This window comes from Callospermophilus lateralis, chromosome 9, assembly GCF_048772815.1.
Source record: "Callospermophilus lateralis isolate mCalLat2 chromosome 9, mCalLat2.hap1, whole genome shotgun sequence".
NCBI lineage: Eukaryota > Metazoa > Chordata > Mammalia > Rodentia > Sciuridae > Callospermophilus > Callospermophilus lateralis.
Window position 1 is genome coordinate 11,115,196 of NC_135313.1, and position 18,722 is coordinate 11,133,917.

The 18,722-nt window shown below is 38.6% G+C and overlaps 1 protein-coding gene across 1 annotated transcript in view; it reads right to left on the reverse strand.

Moving 5' to 3' along the window:
- The window catches only part of Col4a3 (collagen type IV alpha 3 chain), a 129,546-nt gene that overhangs the window by 10,847 nt on the left and 99,977 nt on the right, over positions 1-18,722 (reverse strand). The window contains exons 30-43 of the mRNA XM_076866422.2: positions 18,031-18,181; positions 17,566-17,679; positions 16,312-16,479; positions 14,933-15,022; positions 14,467-14,601; positions 9,886-9,984; positions 8,704-8,793; positions 8,255-8,394; positions 6,206-6,332; positions 5,007-5,087; positions 4,500-4,598; positions 3,972-4,019; positions 1,184-1,369; positions 573-703 (exon numbers count right to left, since the gene is read on the reverse strand). Of these exons, the coding sequence (XP_076722537.2) occupies positions 573-703; positions 1,184-1,369; positions 3,972-4,019; positions 4,500-4,598; positions 5,007-5,087; positions 6,206-6,332; positions 8,255-8,394; positions 8,704-8,793; positions 9,886-9,984; positions 14,467-14,601; positions 14,933-15,022; positions 16,312-16,479; positions 17,566-17,679; positions 18,031-18,181 (1,659 nt within the window). The remainder of the gene's footprint in view (positions 1-572; positions 704-1,183; positions 1,370-3,971; positions 4,020-4,499; positions 4,599-5,006; positions 5,088-6,205; positions 6,333-8,254; positions 8,395-8,703; positions 8,794-9,885; positions 9,985-14,466; positions 14,602-14,932; positions 15,023-16,311; positions 16,480-17,565; positions 17,680-18,030; positions 18,182-18,722) is intronic.

An 18,722-nucleotide genomic window follows, 5' to 3' on the forward strand; every position in this document is an offset into this window, starting at 1 on the left:
AGAATAGAGGCAAAGTTGATCAGCAGTTTGACTGATTTGAAAAATTCAAGTATTTATCTGTGTAGAAAATAATTGGGAAGAAATGGTAGCTATTTAGAAATGTTGGAAGTATGTGATGGGGAGATAATAAACAGGATAGCACAGATTGGTTGGAAAGCCTATTGTAGAGGGGAACATGATATCATTTTGGATGATTCTAAACTGGGTGCTTTTGTCCACTGGAATTGTTCAGAGGTTAATTAAGCAAGGGTTAGGAATGCTGTAGAGGTGATTTCCAGAGAGACCAAAGTTTTAGAGGCTTTTTAGGGGCCAGATCTTCCTAACTCTTAGGATTCTTTGATTTTCTGAATCCTTGTTCTTAGGGGCACAGCACAGATGCATCACAAATGCTAAACTTGTGTTGCCTCCAGGTGCATCTGATCCTGGCAAATGGTTTACAAGAGTAAAATAATACTTTTGGATTAATAATGAGCAAATATAAATATTGACACTATGCACTCTACTTACAATATAACAACAGTCATAAGTCAATATTGCATTAGTAATAAGTCAAAAGAATTTTCCATACTCACCGGATGACCTGGTGGCCCTATATCACCTATAGATCCAGGTGGACCCTTTGGGCCAGGCTGGCCCATAAATCCTTTGTCACCTTTTATGCATTTTACATGACTCCCTGGAGGTCCGGGGAGACCTGGATCACCTAAATTCACAAAGAACTTGTCATTATTGCCAGTAAGAGATCCTCGAAAGTTCTATCAGAGATTTTTTTTCCAATAAAGTGCAAACCCTGAACCTTATCCTTGCAAACTTCCTTTCCTCTGCTGTGTGTGATGGTACTAGGATAAAGACAGAATAAGATAATGCCAGTAAAGCACCCAGTACAGTTAGGAATAGCTTCTCCGTACAGTCTATTATTGTGCCTGGGCCCTAGACCTGATCTGTAATAGAAGCTCAATAAATATAGGTGTCTCTTTCAGGATCATTGATTTGTACTTGCTAATCTTTCAAGCAGGTTGCCCTACCTCAACACCACCACCAGTCTAACAGCTGCGAGAACCGTGGATCCAGGGAGAATGGAGGCCAAAGGCAAAAGGAAGCAATGAAGTCCCACAAAGAGGATGAGAACTTCAGATGTCAAATGTGACTTTCAATCTATCTAGCTTAAAAGTAAACCCTCTACCTGGATATCCTCTTGAACCTGGTGGACCTCGATTTCCTTTTTGGCCAGGGATGATGGTCCCAGGCTGACCTGGTGGCCCTGGGGGTCCTGTTATGCCCATGGGTCCTTGAGGCCCAACATCTCCCATTGTTCCCTTCCTGCCAGGGAGGCCCGGCCAACCAGGGGCTCCCCTGTCTCCTTTGGCACCTGCAAACAAGAAGACATGGTAAGTTTCTGTTATGCTTCTGTAGCTGGACTTGCAGGTTTTGGTTATCTTCAGTAAGGTAGATACTTCATGTGAGAGTATCAGAGTCATTATATATATATATATATATATATATATATATATATATATATATATATATATATATATTTCATTATTATATATATATTTTAAATAGGCTGATAAATGAAATATGGGTCTACAGTTCTTCCTTCAACTGACAGTTCGATCCTAGCAAATTTACTTCATATTAAAAGTCTCTGTCAGATTGTTTTAAAAGAGAAATTAATACCTGTCTCAGGACAGTTCTCTAAAGATCAAGTGAGATAATATACAGACAAAAAACATGGTATAAACTCTGAAGTGTTATATGAATGTAAGGCACATCTATTATTATCTGATGGACTGTGATTCCAATGACATTGTTCTGTTACTGATAATTCAATAGAGCATTAAAAGTTAACTTCATGGTACTGATACGCGCATTTGAAGTACTATCCAGCTAGACCCAGGTGAAGGAGCAGCAGAGCTACAGTCCCTGTTGTGTCTTCTGGTTAATTCTTCCTCAAAATGAGAACACTTAGTCTGGGAGGTTCAAATTCAGCAAGAAGTTTGGATTTATCAAAGAAAAGCTCCCCCAAAGTCACCACTTAACACTAACTTGTTCACTTTCATATCAGAAAATCTTCAAGAGATTGTGCTTTGACATTGATGGATGAAAAATGTACAAACTGCAAATAATCTCGCTTTTCTCTCTCCCATCTCTTGAGAGAGTAAATGGCATGAAAATAGCAGACAAATTCGAGGAAAGATGGGGACTAGTGAAGGTGAGGCTGGCAGCTCAGAGTGAGAGCCTGGGACATGATTATGTGTCAAAGACTTAAGAGTTATGATGAAAATAAAATTAATGAATGTTAAATATCTAGGCCCATGTCTATCCACATCCTTTAGCTTTTTAGTGCCTGTAATTTGTGCTTTTCAGAGAAAGTATTTAGATGACTTCGGCTCATTTTGAGCTCCGTGATGCTATATTTGTATGGCAATGATTTGAAGCATCCAGATGCTTGGGTTGTACATTCTATGATCATTAAAAGAAGTCCTTGTTCTGCAATTATGATTTCTTCTTAGGATTTGAAGGATCAACTAATTGAATGGATTCGTACCTTCCAAGTCTCAATGAACTTTCCATATTCAGTTACCCGGAGGGACTGAGGTACATCATCAGTTACTTACACTTTTTTATTTTAAAGGCATTTTTACCTATTATATGGTCATTTTATATCACATTTTACTTGTAATGAAATGCTATAATTTTTTTCACTCCAAAAGATTAGATTTTGAGCTTAGCCTAAAAATATGAAAAGAAAGTTTTCTTTTTTTCTGCACAATTCTGGAAATAGACAATGAATAGGGGAGGGCTTCATGGTCTTGGGGCTGGAGGGGTCTGGAACACACGGAAATACTGAGCTCAACCAAAAGGACAATCAATCATCAAGAAGCAAAGGGAGAAAGACCAGCTCTTTTCTACTTTCATATTGAAATCTTGGGTCAAGGGACAGTTCCTGTCCCTGTAAGATTCTCAATAGCTTTGGGCTCCTCTCTGTTGGTTCTCTCAGCAGCAAGAGCTGAGGCTTTCAGTGGGTCTAGGCCTCTTTGTTAATGAAATACTCCTGTGCATAGGACCAAAGGCTGAAAAGAAAATGTGTGTAATAGTCTGATATTTCTCTTGGGGATGTGGTTCAGTGATGAGCGCTTGCCTGGCATGTGTGAAGCCCTGAGTTCAATCCCCAGCACCAAATAATAAATAAATAAATGGAGCTAAAAGCAGGTGCCTATCTTATAAGACACTGGCATGAGAATGCAGACTTGCAGTCTGTCAAACAACAAAAATGTATATTTACTTTGAATGATATGTTTGGTAAATTGCCATGTTTGAGTCATTGAAAGAGTAACTAGGTAGCAATAGCATGAGCCACAAGCTCAGTGTGGGGCAGGATTGGACCTGGGAGGACAATAGATGGGAAGGGTTTGGGATTTCTACTGTGTCTCAGAGCCCCAGGGAGGGATGCTCATCAAGAAGCCAGCAATTCTACCTGCATCTTCTCTGAGGACACATGGAAATCATACTAGCAAAAAGGCAATGACATAAGAATTCTTTTTGAAAACAGAATTTCATAGAAGGAAATTAGTGGCTTGGGAGGCTGAGATGGGAGGATCCCGAGTTCAAAGCCAGCCTCAGCAACTTAACGAGACCCTAAGCAACTCAGTGAGACCCAGTCTCTAAATTAAATATAAAATAGAGCTGGGGATGTGGCTCAGTGGATAAATGCCCCTGGGGTTCAATCCTGGGTACAACCCCCCCCCAAAAAAGAAGGAAATTCCAAAATTGGATCACAGTTTCTAATCCATTCACTTTGTGTTAATGATAGTGAACATTTAATTGAATACTAAGACTATCAATATGTTATATTGCCATTGAAAGACTTCTTTAATTCACTAGGTTAAGTTTATTTAATATAGAAAGTAAATCAAACTGGATTCTGACATTGGAAATGTGCTTCTTTAGGTCAGGAAAGAACTGCTTACCTGGAGCACCAGGGTTCCCTCTTGGGCCTGGATGGGCCCCCAGCAAGCCTGAAAGAGATGAGTTTGACATTTAATATTTGGTTAATTTCATTATTTATAAATATGAGTATATATGTGTGTAAGTTGTGTGTATATCATATATATACATAAATACACACACACCCACGTATATATGAATGAAATTTAGTTATCACACACCAAGAACATGTTAGAAAACATTGGTTCTATCAGAGAAAAAAATCTTTAGAGCAATGAAGGATTAAAATGTTCCTAATGATTCTATCCAAAATAAAATTAGTGGATCAAAGTTAATGATCAAGGCTGGGTTGTGGTGGCACACACCTGTAATCCCAACTACTAGGGAGTCTGAGGCAGGGGGATTGCAAGTTTAAGGCCAGCCCAGCAACTTAACAAGACCTTGCCTGGAAATTAGAAGTAGAAAGGACTGGGGATGTAACTCAATGGTATAGAACCCCTGGGTTCAATCCCCGGTACAGAATTCAAGGGGAAAGAATGAGTAAGTTGTACCTGTTTCTCCTTTTTCTCCAGCTGGACCAGGAATCCCATCATGTCCTTGGTTACCTCTTACACCCATTAGTCCAGGAGGTCCTGGGAATCCTGGAAGACCTGAAAAAAAAAAAAAAAAAGCAAATTAATAAACCAAAATAAAAACCATGGCATTTGAAGAGAGGACTTATTTCTTACCAGTGTGAATACTATGAAAATATGCAGAATTTTGTTAAAAGTGCTAAATTTTCAGAGCTCTAGTTATGTGAAAGCTAGGACAATAGTGAAAAGCATGCCCAGATTACTATTATCACAGAAGTGACTGTTGGGATGCTTACATGGGCAGATATGTGAATCAGAATTAGAGAAGTAGAAACGTCTAACTCCATTTTCACTACATAGTTTTTGTCTGGGTGCTGAGTAATTGGAACTACCTTCTAGAAGAGCAGTAAGTGTACAGAGATTCCAACCTCAGTAGAAAATGTGCTTCCCTCAATGAAAGGGGCAGAATAAGTACAAAAATGAAACCTGGGGGGCCTTTTATTCCTGGTCGGCCTGGGAAACCTTTGATTCCTTTAAGTCCCAAATCACCATCAGGACCTGGCTTTCCTAGGAATGAAGAGAGACGGGAAGGAAAAGCAAACATGGACAGATAAATGTTTACAACAGTGCCTGCAAAGGTCACTTCTTGCAGTCATCTGTGCTCCAGCTGGCCTCAAGGAATCTCTGGTGACAGGTCCCTTCAAGCTTTTGTCTTGGCAGCTATTCTCCCAGGGACCCACAGCAGAGATGTGTCAAACCATTTTAAAAAGCACATGTATACCAACCACATGGACCACTCAATATCTGAAGTGCTGTTTTCATTGTAGTTAGCTGCAACTATGTTGAAACTTGTAGCGTTCCAACAGATAGTGTAAATGCTGTCTTAAAGACCTGAAGCTGCAATCCAATAGTTAAAACAATTGTTTTCAATAAAACACAATGAAAACAAACCTAAGCTGCAAGCTAATAAGAAAGCAATCCACTGTTCAACCCAGAAATATGTCAGAACAAAAGGATCAGAGCAATGTGTTAGGAGTTGAATTGTGTTGTCCTCATATTCATGTGAAGCCCTAACCTGCAGTACCTCAGGATGTCACTATATTTAGAGAATGAGTTGTTAAAAATTAAGTAGAAATGAGGTCACTAGTGAGGGTCCTCATCCACTGGAGATACCAATTGAGTAGTGTCTATGTAAGAGGAGTTTAGGACCTGGACAACCAGAGGGAAGACAGGAGAAGAATGAGCCAAGTAGTGAGGTCTCAGAAGATACCAACTCTACCTGCACCTTGATCTCTGCCTTCTGAACTTGAGGACCCTCAAAAAAAAAAAAAATTCTGTTGCTTAAGCCATCCCGTCTGGAGTATCTGTTGTGGACATTTGTAAACTCCTCCAAACATTATAAGATCGTGCAGGTAAATAACATTTCATATCTTTAGGCAGAATTTGTTGAGGTAGCATTTCAGAAGTTTTGTCTACAGGAGTATGTTTTTAGATTTTAGTTTCCCAGACAGTAAAATTAGACTCCTTTTGATTAATTCACTGTTTCTTAGTGTCTTAGAATTTCAAGGTCCAAGTTGAATAAAAACAATTGTAGCATGTAAGCAGAGTTTACAAAGAATACTCTAGGAGGCTAATGTTACTACATGTATGCTTCCAACTTTCAGAACCTTAAAGCCAAAGCTCACCTGGGTGGCCAGGATCTCCTGGACTTCCAGGGGCTCCCTCAGGTCCAGCAGGCCCTGATCGTCCAGGTGGGCCAGGGGCCCCTCTTTCTCCTTTCTTTCCCACGTCACCTGGCAATCCTGGATCCCCCTTAAATTCAGTCAAACACCTTTAAAATTCTCATATAAGCAGGATATGTGATTAGGATTAAGAATAAACTTCATTCATTCATTCATTCATTCATTCATCAATTCATATTAAGTTCTCTGCTGTAGGCCAGTACCATGAAAGGTGGGCGGGCGACATGGTTTGTAGGGTGCAATGCTAAATAAAAATGTAGTTCTCGCTCTCTCTCTCTCTTTTTTTTTTAATAATTAATTTCAAAACAGCAACAATAGAATAGTAAGCCAAGCCTGGGTCCTTCTTCACATGCGACCTTTGTGATGACACAGGCTGCAGACCCTTGAAGTTGCCTCTTACCAGCATGTGATGATCTGTACGAATCATGTATGGATACCATCTCATATCCATACATGGTACATACAGCCCTGTCTTCATGGAGCATCAGACACCAGTGGGGAGATAAATGTTAAATAATCACACAGATTTATAATTATAAATTTTGATGACTGACTGGGGTAAGAAAGAAATAGCTAACAAAAGGATATGTGTCTTACTATTACTATGCAAAGATTCAATATGCAAAAAATACTTTCAATGATTTAATATTCATTACATCTATATTTTAGTCTTATGATAAAACATATGGGTTTGATGATGACTTGTAAAATTTCTACTGTAGCTAATTAAAATATATTACTCTATTTCTTGCTAATATCATAAAACCAGCTTATACAAAGTTCTAAAAAATGGTTCTGATGGTTACCAATTAAATCTTAAATCTAAATGGAACTACTAATTAACTGAATGTGAATAAAGTCAAGTAGAATTCTTCACTAAGAAAAATTCCTCAGTGGAAGGAGACTTTTCCTGGATTCCCAAGAATCCAGTCTAAACAGAAAGGGAAAAGGAAATTTGTGTTCCAACTCATAAGGGGTTATTTTCCTGGATCCGTGAAGGATCTAAAATTTTTCTTTCTTGTTTTGGCAATTACTACAGGAAAATATGAAAATTTTAAGAAAAGTAGTATTTTGTTGGCTCAAAAGAGAGGGAGAATATTCCTAAGTAATAGCTTTTATGTTTTGGAGTTGTATATTCTTGAACATCTGATGAAATATGGGCTCTTCCATACAAAAATTTGCATTCAAACAGTTTGTATTCAATTTCAGGAGGTGAGTGTGTTTCTTGAGATTCCATAGATTCCTCTAGGGGTCCAAGGAACCCATGTTAAAAACCCCTACTTATGAAAATTTCTATTGGTTGTGCTATAATTGTCTAGCTCTGGCCATTAGTATAACTATAGTAGACAGAAAGGTTGGTAGAAAGTGAATCTTGAAAAAGCAGCCAAAGCCTCCTGAAATATTTGGTTGCTGCTTCATACAACACACAATCAAGAGCTTTGACCTCCAACCTAGATTTGACAGACACAAGCACAAGAACATTAAGACAAAATAAAAATGCTCTTCGTAATAAAATGAAAATACACTTTATCAACAAGAAAGATAAATGTATGTATCTTAGGATTCCATTTGCCTTTTAATAATACTTCTGACTTACTTTATTTTGTATCTTTTGTGATATCTTACTAAGACATGTGTTTTTGATTATAAGAGTTCTAAGTCTGTGTGAGATGAATCCATGGTAGAGACTAGCCACTTTATATCACAACAGAAAAAAACCCTGCCCCGTCAGGTAGTGTGGGCCTGTCATCACTGCCTCCTTCTGGGAGCACACTTAAATTGCAGGGACAGTGGCTGAAACAGGATTTCTGAACAAGACAACTGACTGATAGGCATCCTCAGTTGTGGAAGTTGTATTTTTAAAGATCTAGTTAACTGCCTTAAAGTAATAATATTTTTAATTTTCTCTGCCCACATTGAATCTGGATGTTTTTTAATATTTCTTTGGGCTTCCCCCACCCCCAAACATAATTATTTCAGTGCCCTATGTACCTTTGGTCCTGGTGGTCCTGTCCTTGTGTCTTTTGAGTAACCTGGTTCTCCCTTATCTCCTTGTTGACCATGAGTACCTGGGAAGCCTGGTCTTCCAGCTAGACCTGGAAGTCCTAAAGTTCCTCTTTTTCCTTTAGAACCTGAAATTAAGAATCATATCAGGTAAAACAGGTAAATATGGAGTTCTACTTTCAAACTTCATGTAAAGTGCCCATTTCCCAAGAAGCTGGTTTTTCAGAATCAGGAATACAACAGGTAGTTATGATATGTAATTTTGTATGATGTAAATATTTATTTTGTGCTCATTCATGTTGCACACAATACCTGTGTCTAAAAGAAAATCTACCTATTTTATATGAGCATTCTTCTAAGTGGAAAAGTAGGACAATATGTAGCATAGAAAATCTAGAAGTGTGACTTGTTGTCAGCTCAAGGAACTTATGTATTACCTGGCACACCCATGTTCCCCATGCTTCCTGGTGCACCATGTGGTCCTGGATCTCCAGGATTCCCAGGGCTTCCTGGATCTCCCCGAGGACCTAAAGAAAAAAGGAAGAGTAATATGCCCTGCATAGTTCCTGGGCATAGTAGGTACTCAATAAATATCTGCTACTTGCATGAGAAAAAATCCAGAATAGTAGGTCCAGCTGGTATAAGTTCCTGTTTAGTTCTCTTTTTCATTTTTTTTCTTTTGTGTTGGGGATGGAATTTAGGGGCTCTTAACCACTAATCCACATCCTCAGCCCCCCTTTTTAAAAATTTTATTTAGAGACAGAGTCTCACTGAGTTGCTTAGGGCCTTGATAAATTGCTGAGGCTGGCTTTGAACTCATGATCCTCCTGCCTCAGCCTCCTGAGCTGCTATAATTATAGGCATGTGCTACCACACCCAGCTTCCTATTTAGCTTTCTGATAAAGGTTAGGGGAGTCAAAACATGTGAAACTAGAGAAAGTGACATTCTCATCAGCAGGTCCAGATTTCAAACATCAAAGTCATTCTGGAACCAATACCAGCAGAAAAGGGTATTTCTAATTACATACTGAAGTTTTGTTGCCTTGTAACATTTTTGTTACTGGAGTGGTTGGAGAATGAAGGACCACTTTAATAGTTTAAAAATTACTTTGCAGCTAGTCATGATGGCACACATCTCTAATTCAGGCAAGAGTTTGAGGCCAGCCTGGGCAACTTAGCAAGACCCTTTCTGAAAATAAAAAGCAGAAAGGGCTTGGAATGTAGCTTAGTTGTAAAGTGCCCCTGGGGTCAATCTCCAAAATCACACTGACAAAGAACAAAATGAAACAAGAAACATAACTTTGCAAACTCAATTAAAAAGAGAGGGCAAATCTAAAAACCTCTAGAGCAATAATTTTCATCTTTGATATAAGATACTATGAAAAATTATCATTTATAATACAGATCAGCCATTTCAAAATAAAATTTTGAGTAGAAAATGAAACTATGTAATACATGCCAACTATAAAACACTTCCTTTTGGTCTAATCTAGAAGCAAATTTCTGCTGGAACACTATTGAAGCAGGCTTCATCTTCTACCCAGTAATTATAGAAGCAAATTATATGTAGAGCTAGGAAAATTTGAAACATGATATTTCTATTGGAGCATCAGTAATACCTGGTGGTCCTGGTGGTCCAGGTGGTCCTTCATGGCCTTTTAAACCTGGAAACCCTGGAATACCTCTGTTTCCTTTCTCACCTGGATATCCTGCAAACCCTAAAGTTAAAAACCAGATATTAAAAGAACTGGTTAGAATTTTATCAGACTCATCCACATCCTGGTTTAAACTGCTGGGATATTTTTCTACTATAGCCTGGCATGTTGATTAAGAGCATGGACACATGAGGGTCTGTGTCCTTTTTAGAAGAGAATTAAGTGAGATAATGTATGTATAGCACCAGCACAGTGACTGGCAGGTGCTAGCTCTCAGTGTGCACTAACAATAATCATAATATTTAAATATTGAAAATGCTTGCTTAACTCTCTTCATTTTTTATAGTAAAGCAGAACATTATCTACCACACAATTCTTATATAAACAATTTTACTCTCAAAACATTTTTAAGATTATTTTGTAAGTAATAGGTAAGTCAAAAGCCCTACCTGAAATCAGAGTGTCAATCAGTGACAACATAGGGGTTTGAACCCAGTTCTATACTCATGAACTTTCCCGGATACTATTCTACTCTTCCTGAGATTACAGGTTTGATCATATAATGCTCCTGCCCATTAACACTCATTGAATCTCTTTTAATCCCTCAGAATACATTTTGAACTTGCCTCACTGGATGGGGCAGTTAATCTGCATGATTTGGCTTTGTACTTTTTCTCAAGCAAATTTTCTTCCCTTGGCTGTTGGCCTGCTTATGAACTTATTTATTCATTCACATATGGATTAAGCATGCAAGTAATAGACAGGTCTTGTGATGAACACTAGAAATAAAAATAAATCGGGCTCCCTTTCCCAAGTTTTTTTATGTGCAGTTGGGAAGATGTCCAGCTAAACAAGAAATTACCACCAGTGAGATAAGTTCTGAAATAGAGTTGGGCACTAAATGCCACAGAGAAGAATTTCTGGAAAAAGGACTGCTTTTTAATTCAATCTTGAAGTTGGAATAAGAGCTAATTGGGTGGAGAAAGCACAGAATGAGACAGGATTCCCAGGCAAGAACACAGCATGTGCAGAGGAGTGGTAAGTGGCAGGAGGTAGATTGTTTTGTTTTGCACCTTTATTTTTTCCACTTGTTTTATTTATCACAATCTATGAATACATATTGTTTAGTGTGTTCATTTCCTTCAGCCCGCAGGCCAAATCTGGCTTGATTTTGTGAGACTTGAGAGCTATGGATGGTTTTCACATTGTTAAAGGGATATAAAAACAAAACAATAAACATAAGCAAAATCAAAGATGAGTATACAACAGGGACTGTATGTGGTCCACAAAGCCTCAGATATTTGCTACTTAGCTTGTACAGATATTTACAGACCCTTCTATGCAATTCCCCACTAAACAATAAATGTCTCCATGATAGAAGACCAAGTTGGCTTTGGTCACCTCTGCGTATTCAGGACATTAAAAAATGCTTACTCTATAGACATTAAATTTTTTTTAATTGTTGAAAAATAATTCTTGAGCACGTAAATGTCATGTGGCTGGAGAGATAGGCAAAGGGTAAATGGTTAAAATACTTGTATGCCGGGCTAAAGAGTTTGAATCCCCCACTTTTTTTTTTCAGTACTAGGGATTAAAACTTGAACCTAGGGTTGCCCTAACACTGAGCCATCTGACTATACCTCCTCTCTCCTCCCTCCCCCAGCCTTTTTCTTTCCTTTTTTTTTTTTTTTGAGGCAATGTCTCACCAAGTTGCCCAGGCTGGTCTGAAACATCTATCTTCCTGCTTCAGTCTCACAAGTATCTGGGATTGTAGGTATGCACAAATGTGCCAGGCTCAAGTCGATCTTTTAAAAAATATTTATTTATTTATTTTTATGTGGTGCTGAGGATCAAACCCAGGGCCTTACCGCTAAGCCACAACCCCAGCCCTCAAGTCAGTTCTTAAAGCCAGGAGAACCTTGAAAAGATTTCCTTTTCTCTTTCCTTCCTTCCTTCTTTTCTTCCTTCCTTCCTTTTTTTTTTCTTTCTTTTTCTCTTTCTCCTTCTTCCTCACACTCCTCCTCCTCTTCTTTTTCTTCTTCCTCTTTTTGCTAGTGCATTATAGTTATACATAATATTGGGGTTCATTTTAACATAATTATACAAGCATAAACTCATAAGCTCATCTGAATTCCACTCACAATTTAAATACCCTCTCAAAGAGGTGTATCTGACTAATCTAGTTGCAGTGTTTTCTGCTTCTTTCAACAATCACAGGGTTCCCTGTAAGGGTACACAGTGGCACAGAGGGGAGGCCAAGTATGGCCTTTCCAACCAGTCACATCAGCATGAGGCCCATCGCTGCTACTTCCTGTCAGAGTGGCATTAGCAAGTGACTTGATCTACTTCGCATCTGAAAAAATGGGATGATGGCAATTATAGTATCTCCTCCTAGGGTTGTTGTGAGAGTAAATGAGTCAATATTTGAAAAATTTAGAATAGTACTTGCTACATAGGTCTTTGTTAAACAACAGAAGGGTACTAATTTGCATTATTGTATTATTCTATTATCTTTCATACATGTGCCTAAGTTTCCCATGCAGACTCCTCCAGGAGAAGACTACAACAGCTCATTTGTGACCTTGATATCTCTTCCACATCTGCAGTGGATGCCTCTGTGTCAGAAATTCAAATTTTTATAAATGGATCACACTTAGACTTAGAGAGGCCCAGATCATTTGCTTCATTTTTGTTGTTCAATCTGTGCTCCTTTTTATTCATTCAAAACACTCAGAGCTTTGACACATAATGTAATTTGTGTGAGTAAATTGTAGAATTTTGTTAGAAGCATAGAAATAGCATGTGTTCCTCTATATTTTACAAAAGGAATATTTTAGCGTAAATTAGTATTTATTGCACATTTAGGCTGTGAGAACCAAATTTTGGTTTATGTAGACACAGATACGCTGTTCATATTTTTTTTTTTTTCAAAAATGTTTCTAACACTCTCCAAACAATGTAGAATAGTAAAGTGGTGTCTATGCAGATAGTTAGTGAGGACTGGAAATTTGTGCTGGTATTTTTTTCTTTATTTTACATCTTGATTAAGCCAGACCTAGCACAGTCTTATGAAACTCATCTTACCTTCTATTCCATTGCTAAAAATAGTATACAATCTTTTGTTTGCTCTAGAAGTAAAAGATCTCTCCAGCAGCAGGTTGAATAGGAATTACACAAAAGGCTCTTGTTTCCTAGCTTTCTTTTGTGCAAAAAATAAATAAATAAATAAAAAGACAAAAACCAACTTCTGCAGGGTGTGATGGTGCACACCTGTATTCCCAGTGACTCCTGAGGCTGAGGCAAAAGGAGAGCAAGTCCAAGGCCAGCCTCAGCAATTTAGTGAGGCTTTAAGAAATTTAGCGAGACCTTGTCTCAAAATAAGAATAAAAAGGGCTAGGGATATAGTTCAATGGTTAAGCACCACTGAGTACAAAAATCCAAAAACTTTTGATAAGATTTTTTCCCAATGATTATTTTTTCAGTTAGCAAATGAGTTAGATTCAATCACTCTCTCTCTCTCTCTTTTTTTTTTTTTTTTCAATCATTCTTAAGAGCTTGTCAGATGTCACTTTCAGGAAGTCTTCCCTAACTCTGGAAAGAATTGTTCAGTCTTTCTAGCATGGTCTGCAGCACCCTGTGCAGAATTTTAAAAACAAATCTCTTGGACTACATTTGCCAAGCATATAAACATTTGTTGAATGTGATTTTACTTCTCAAAATTCATTATAAATTTCTCAAAGCATGACATGTTGTGCAACTGCAAACACATTTTATCTCATTCCTTCATTGCTATGAAATTTTGATCTGCAAAGGTAACATTTTACCCAGCAGTTCTCTGTTTTTCTAAAGCTGGGATTGTATTTGGTTAAGAGCCATGCAGAAACCCCCCATGCTGTGTCATTAAGATGCATCAGTTGGTGGGGAGCATTAGCCAAGGGGATTGCAAAGGAGGCCTCTTTAAAATTTGGTTTTATATTGCTTGTATTAATCACATGACAAAAAACTGCCATGAGAGGCATTCAAATAACTTGAAATAATTTGAACAGACTTAAATTTTAGCTTAATAGTCATACCTTAAAATTAACAGTATTTCTAAAGGGTTAATTTTTCATAGGATACTTTCTTCTTAGTATTATTCTCTAAGGAATTCTAAGCATGAGAAGAAGGTTTTAGATGCAGTCAGAAAAATCTATCCTGAGCTGGGAGTGGTGCCACATGCCTATAATCCCAGTGGTTCTGGAGGCTAAGGCAGGAGGATCACAAGTTCAAAGCAAGTCTCAGTAACTTGGTGAGGCCTTAAGTAGCTTGGTGAGATGCTATCTCAAAACAAAATATAAAAAAGGACTGGAGATATAGCTCAGTGGTTAAAACCCCTATGTTCAATCCCCAATAATACACACCACCCCCACCCCCAAATAAAAGAAAGAAAAACAACCTAAGTACCCTCATTATCCTCAATTGTCAACTACAGGGATTTGCCTGGATAGTGTTTTAGTCCCACCGTCAACTCTAATGTTCTGATTCTAAATGTAGAAAATTCCTTACCTTTGGGCCCAGGCTCTCCTTTGTCTCCCTTTAAATGGACTATTTGAGAAGGACCTGGATTTCCTTTATCTCCTTGCTCCCCTCTGGCTCCTGGGGGTCCTCTCTCACCCTTTATTCCTGGAATCCCAAGGCTACCTAACAGACAGGAGTAACAACATCAAATCCTTCATTCTTCAAGTAATTCACAGGGATTCAAAGTTAACAGGACTTGCAATAAAAGAGAATGAAAAAAGATTGAGAATTCAAAAGTTCCCCCAAACTGGAAGCCACATAAGGGGAGTGGTATAAGGTATAAGCCTGCAGGGAAAAAACAGGGTTCCATTCAAATGGGAAAAAGGAACACAGAAACCAGGAAGGTCAGACATATTTTTCTCTTAACTATTTTCTCCCAAAAGAATGAAGTGTACTTTATTTTGTTGCTGAATAAATGAATGCGGCCCATACCTCCTGAGATCTGGACACTCACCTTTCTGCCCCTGCATGCCTGGGTTCCCAGGAGGCCCAGGAGGGCCAGTGGCTCCAGGATGGCCCATCAACCCAACCATGCCCCTTCCACCTGTGGAAGCAAATTGACACAAGGCTGCACATGTTGTAGAGAATGGGAAAAACAAAGTATTCTGTAAAATAAATCACGCTTAGAAACAGATATTGGGAGTTGAAGGAATAGCAGGACTTCACTGATCCCCCCTCCAGATAGGAGTCCAGGATAATAACTTAATTGACAAACGATTCTTTTATTCATATTATTGGGCTACTTTCCCGTGCCAGCACTGAAGATAGATCAGCTCGTAAATTCTCCCTCTCAAAGTAGGAAGCAATGATAAGCACATTGAAAAACTAAGTTTACCTAGATACAAGTATTATGGAAAAACATGAAATAAAGGGATATAATAGAAAGCTATTGGTGAGGAGGTAGAAGGATGGAATGCTCTAAAACTTGAATATGGTCTGTTTTCAACTATAAATGTAATTTGCTACCGATGACTTCTACTTGGATGAGGTAAAAAAGATCATTTACTTGTCTAGAAGATGGGTCAGTAAATGGTGTGCTTAAGCTAATATCCTGGGCTTCCTTCTGGAGGGAAGATCGGTGAAGTCCTTATGCCATGTGGAAACAGACCATTCTTCCCAAATACATAAACTATAAAAGTTGCCATGAAATCAAAAGGCTAATAAAGAAATATTATAACTCTATGGCAACAAATTAAGTAACTCAGATAAAATGGACAAATTCCTAGAGAAATACAGATTACTAAAACTGTCTCAAGAAGAAATAGAACGTTCAAGTAGACTCATAATAAACAAGACTTAATGGCTAATATAAAGCTTTCCACAAAGCAAAGCCCAGACCCGAATGCCTTTTCTCATGAATTCCACCAAATGTTTAAGGAATAGCAATTCTTCACAAAGTCTTCCAGAAAATACAAGAGGGTGAAACACTTCCTGGCTAGTTCTATAAGGCCAACATTGACCTGATACCAAAACCAGACCGAAGCATTGCAAAAAAAGAAAACAACAGACCAATATCCCAAGTAAATATAAATGTAAAATTCTTTAAAAAATACTAATAAGTATATTATAGTGGTATATTAAATGAATTATAGAGCAAAAATAACCAGAACCTGGGCAATTAAGAAATGTGATTATCCTACTACTATTATTTCCCTGCTCCTGGATCTTAAAAATCATTCAGAATAAATGACTTTCACTAACTGAAAGAAAAGCATAGAGTCACAAGTCTATGCCAGTTTACAGAACCACATTAAGGGGAAAATGTGAAGGAAGATGTAAGAAGAAAACCAAAAGTCCGCGCATGTGTGCAAACACACACACACTACACAATACCTGGTGGTCCTGAAAATCCTGGAGTTCCTGGATATCCTTTGTGACCAGGTGGTCCCATCTCACCTCGATGACCTGGCTTTCCTGGTGGTCCAGGTTCTCCAGGGAATCCTGACCTATCCAAGCCTGGAATTCCTGGGTCCCCTTTTGGCCCTATCATACCTCTTCTGCCTATACATAAATAAATGCACACATGCATGGGTGAGTTAGCAAACATGCTTTCCCCATCAAACTTAGAAATATTTTGTGGCTGCAGATATTTACCTATGATTCTAGGTAAACTGCACACTTGTGTGTGTGTGTGTGTGTGTGTGTATGTGTGTGTGTGTGTGTGTGTGTGTGTGTGTGTGTAATGTCTCCCTTTTGCAAGATAAAATTTCTAAGATTTCACTCTGGCTCTAACATCTTCTGTTTCAATAATTCATCCAGAAATAGAAGTATAATATTTACATCTATCTCCTAGTCCAGTGGCACATTCAAGTTCTACGCTTTCTGAATGTGGCTCCATCTTACACTAACACAAGACATACAGAGCCACTCATGAGGAGGAGAGTCAATGGATGCTGTCAATGGAAACAACAGTGCCACTCTAACAATTAAGGTCTTGGCCAATACCTTATTTTATGAATATATGAGCAGTCCACTAGCCCATAGACATTAACTGAGTTCTAATGAATTTTTCCCAGAGACAGTCACCAGATTTGGATGAGAGGAGCTAAAAAATAGAGAAAGTTTTCCATATTATCTGGAACAAATAGCCTGCACCATTTAGATTTATTTGCATGACCTTTCTTTTATGTTGCTTGTAAAACAATCAACTACACATTTTAGCTTACAACTTGTTAAACTAGAATCTTTGCATAATTTTCTCTATTTCAACAAAAAGAAATTCACTACTTGAATATATTTACGGAAGTATCAAAACTAAAATGCTGCCTGAGAGTGTATTATGTAGATACATATGCAAATTATCTACCTAGCTACCTATTTATCTATCTGTCTTTGGTATTCATATTTTCTTACATAAAAGATACAAACTAACTAGCTGTATTAAATTCAGGTCTCTTCTGTTGGTGGTGTACACTGCTATGTGCAACAAACCTATAACAGTGAAGTTTATGTTTCTAAAATAGCATTTCTCACTGAACAGCAGCCAGGATTTGTTGCTGGACAATTCCCATGTTAAACAGCTAAGAGCAGAGCCAGTGGTCCCTGTCACTGCCTGCCTCCAGCCTGGTTTGGAGGTCTTCCTCCTACCTGGTTGCCCTTGCAATCCATTTAAGCCTGGAAGTCCTTGGGCTCCTCTGGGGCCCTCTAAGCACCTTCCTGGAGGTCCTTTATCTCCGGGTGGCCCAGGATGCCCTGGATCTCCTGAAAAAGAATCCAGGGGGAAATTCAATTGCCATAACTCAAGGTCCAGGTTGCTACTCCAGTCATTCTTCTATAACCCCCTCCCCCTTCAGCCTATATTTAGTACTTTAGTGTGCCTTTTATAGAGGAGACTCATAAAAAAGAAGAGAAGAAAGGGAGGCGGAAGAAAAGGAGGAAGAAAGGCAGGGCAGCCATGTTGAATGGGAAAATAATTAGGCCTCATAGATTCTATTCATTGAACTAGAAGTTATTTTGAGAAGGAGTCTTCATTGCTAAAGCACCTACACATTCAGCTGGCTGCATTTTAGTCGAGCTCACAGTGGAGAAAAGTAATCACACTTGCTATTGTACCTCGTGGTCCATCAAGCCCTTCTTTTCCTGGAATTCCAGGGAGACCTGGAAGTCCAGGGAGTCCAATTTCTCCATTTTCCCCAGAATTGCCTCTTTCTCCCGGAAAACCTGGTTTTCCTGGTTCTCCAGGCCTGGCTAGTGCTGGTTCTCCCTATAGCACAGAAATTATGTTAGTTTTGCTGCATAATGCTTCCAAATCCTCATTGTTACAGGCTAGTCTCTGAGGCTGTTCACTTGAAAATTACCCCTGTTAGGGAGGCTCCACGTCTGTTTGCACAGCCACCACTCTAGCTGCTGACTTTGCTGTAAAATTATGCTTCTTTAAGAGGACTGAGTTGGATAGCTCCACTTTTGCTAAATTTTCTCATAGCTACCCACACTTTTTCCTAGGGTTCTCCCATTTTATGTACTTTCAATGTTCATGAAGACATTAAGGAAGAAACAGAGGCAAACCTTCCTTCAAATATCTTTTTTTCTTTTTCGTACCACGGTTGAATCCAGGGGTACTTAAGCACTGAGCCACATCCCCAGCACTTTTTTTTATATTTTATTTAGATACAGGGTCTCACTGGGTTGTTTAGTGCCTCACAAAGTAAAGGCTGGCTCTGAACTTGTGATCCTCCTGCCTCAGCCTCTCAAGCTGCTGGGGTTACAGGCATCTGGCATTGTACCCATTTCAAATACCTTCTAAG